General features: G+C 32.3%; 1 protein-coding gene across 1 annotated transcript in view; it reads left to right on the top strand.

The window, feature by feature from the left end:
* Positions 1–1,780, top strand: part of LOC106871923 (fibrillin-1) — a 694,404-nt gene extending 692,624 nt beyond the window's left edge. Inside the window, exon 51 of the mRNA XM_052972376.1 lies at positions 1,124–1,780. Within this exon, the coding sequence (XP_052828336.1) occupies positions 1,124–1,296 (173 nt within the window). The 3' untranslated portion in view covers positions 1,297–1,780. The remainder of the gene's footprint in view (positions 1–1,123) is intronic.
* The last annotated feature ends 525 nt before the right edge of the window (positions 1,781–2,305 follow it).

Raw genomic sequence — 2,305 nt, 5'->3', positions numbered from 1 at the left:
TACTATCCATATCACGTCCTCACTTTGTTGTTTTTTTTAACTATATATATATATATATATATATATATTTATGTATATATATATATATCTCTATGTGTGTGTGTGTGTCTTTGCATCATCGTATGTCCCCCACCACTGCTTGAAAACTGGTGTTGGTGTGTTTATGTCCCCATAACTTAGTGGTTTGACAAAAGAGATTGATAGAATAAGTATCAGGCTTTCAAAATAAAAGTCCTGGCGTCTATTTGTTTGACTAAAACCCTTCAAAGTTGTGCCCCGACATGGCTGCAGTCAAATGACTGAAATAGGTAAAAGATATAAAAAACTAGGCTCTCGTGCAAATGTAGAAACCATGTCAAATCTGATTGGAACCTGGTGCAACTCCCCAGCTTACCAGTTTGCAATTGAACTGTCCAACCCATGCCAGCAGGGAAAACGAGTATTAAATGATGATGATGATGATTCAAAATTGCTGGCCTTGTATCATGTTGATGATGATGACAACAATTATCATTATTACTATAAATCATTTTTATGTATTTATATCTATTTATTACCAATATATATAAATATATATAATAATGTAACATTTAAAAATTTTTTATATACATTTTAAGAATTATATATTTTTATATTATATATACATTATAATTCACTTCTGCTTTAGTGGACAAATGTCATTTATAATTGCATTAGTGGAGAGTCAGGATATCAGTTTGAAATACACATGTACAGTTATATTCACTTCTTCAAATTTTGTAATGGTATATATTTATTACAATTACAACTGAAATCTTTCGCTGTACATCTACAATATGTTCCCTGATACACCATATTTATAGTGGAATAGAGTATCAGTGACTGTATACTGCAGAACAGAGTGCTACCACCAAGTTTAAGATTTATAATGTAGTTTATAAAATACATTATGATGTTGATTATTTATTATGCTGATTTGGTCAACAAATGTTAAATATCTATATCTAATTATCAATATTTGTTTACATTTATTATGTTCATTATCTGCAATTATTATGAGTTTACTTAATGTTTTATTATGTTGACCATATTTCCTATGTTGATTCTGTATGTATTGATTAAATATTCTTTCAATTTCTGACAGATATGTGTAAGCCAGGAAGTTTCCGGCGAACTGCCACTGTTTGTGAGCCATGTGCAATAGGGACCTTCCAGAACAAATGGGAGAAGACTTTCTGCAAACCATGTCCTGTTGGAAAAACTACACTTGCTGCAGGAGCAAAGAATCAAAGACACTGTGTTAGCATTTCTCAATAAAAGAATTCTTAAGGCCTGTTACTATGTCTACTTAACTTCTATTATAACTATCCCATAACCACTATAGCTACGACTATACCATAATCCCTATTATAACTACTCCTAACAACCACTTATGTAACTAAACCACTCTACCCTCCACAACCATTTTTATAATTACCCTACACTGCTGTCACAATTACTGTTATAATTATTCCACTCTACCACCCTAACTACTGCTTCAACTACCCACCTCTACCTATTATTATTATTATAACTATCCCCCATAACTACTACACACTTATCTCCTGCTACAACCACATCTGTTTATCTTCTCTTGAATGAAACACTATCTGGTTGTTATTATGTTGCAGTATTCTATTAAAGGAATGATTATATTGGTGCTTTGTATATAGCAGTAACCAGTGGTAGTGTAGCAGTAACTTATGGCTATGTAGTGGTAACTGAACAAAAGAGAATAAATTGCATTTAAAATTAAACATAATGTAGTTATGTTTTTTTTGTGTGTGTTCAATGAGTTTTATATTTCTTATTTGGCTGTTGTGAGATTAACTCATCTGATTGCTGTGGAATTATCATTCAGAAGGTGTTGAAAGTTAGACATTGGTTCCAGGGAAAATATCAATGTTTACAGTCATGGGGAGATATCACAATACTTCAGAAAAATAAAAATGGCTTTGCAGTTCTGCAGAAATGTGTCATCTGATTGGTGTCATGTCAAGAATTGCATGATGGGTGGAACTGGTTGTGAGGTTAATGTATTGGATTACTGGACACAGCTTTTATCTTCTTACATGGAAAGGAAATATTATTCAGTAGGCTGCCATCTCTCTTGTTGACAATAAGGTACAACCCAACTGTCTCATAATTAAATGGCTAGCAGTAAAAATGATCTCCAGCTGTAAAAAAAAAAGAAAGAAATTGGCCTAACTTGTAAAATCATATCATACATGACAAAATAGGGAAAATGTGCATGACTGTGTGTGTGTGTATTCATGTGGACATGTGA

The sequence above is a fragment of the Octopus bimaculoides genome, chromosome 13 (genome assembly GCF_001194135.2).
Source record: "Octopus bimaculoides isolate UCB-OBI-ISO-001 chromosome 13, ASM119413v2, whole genome shotgun sequence".
In the NCBI taxonomy this organism is placed as follows: Eukaryota; Metazoa; Mollusca; class Cephalopoda; order Octopoda; family Octopodidae; genus Octopus; species Octopus bimaculoides.
This window is presented reverse-complemented; position numbering and strand designations above follow the sequence as displayed.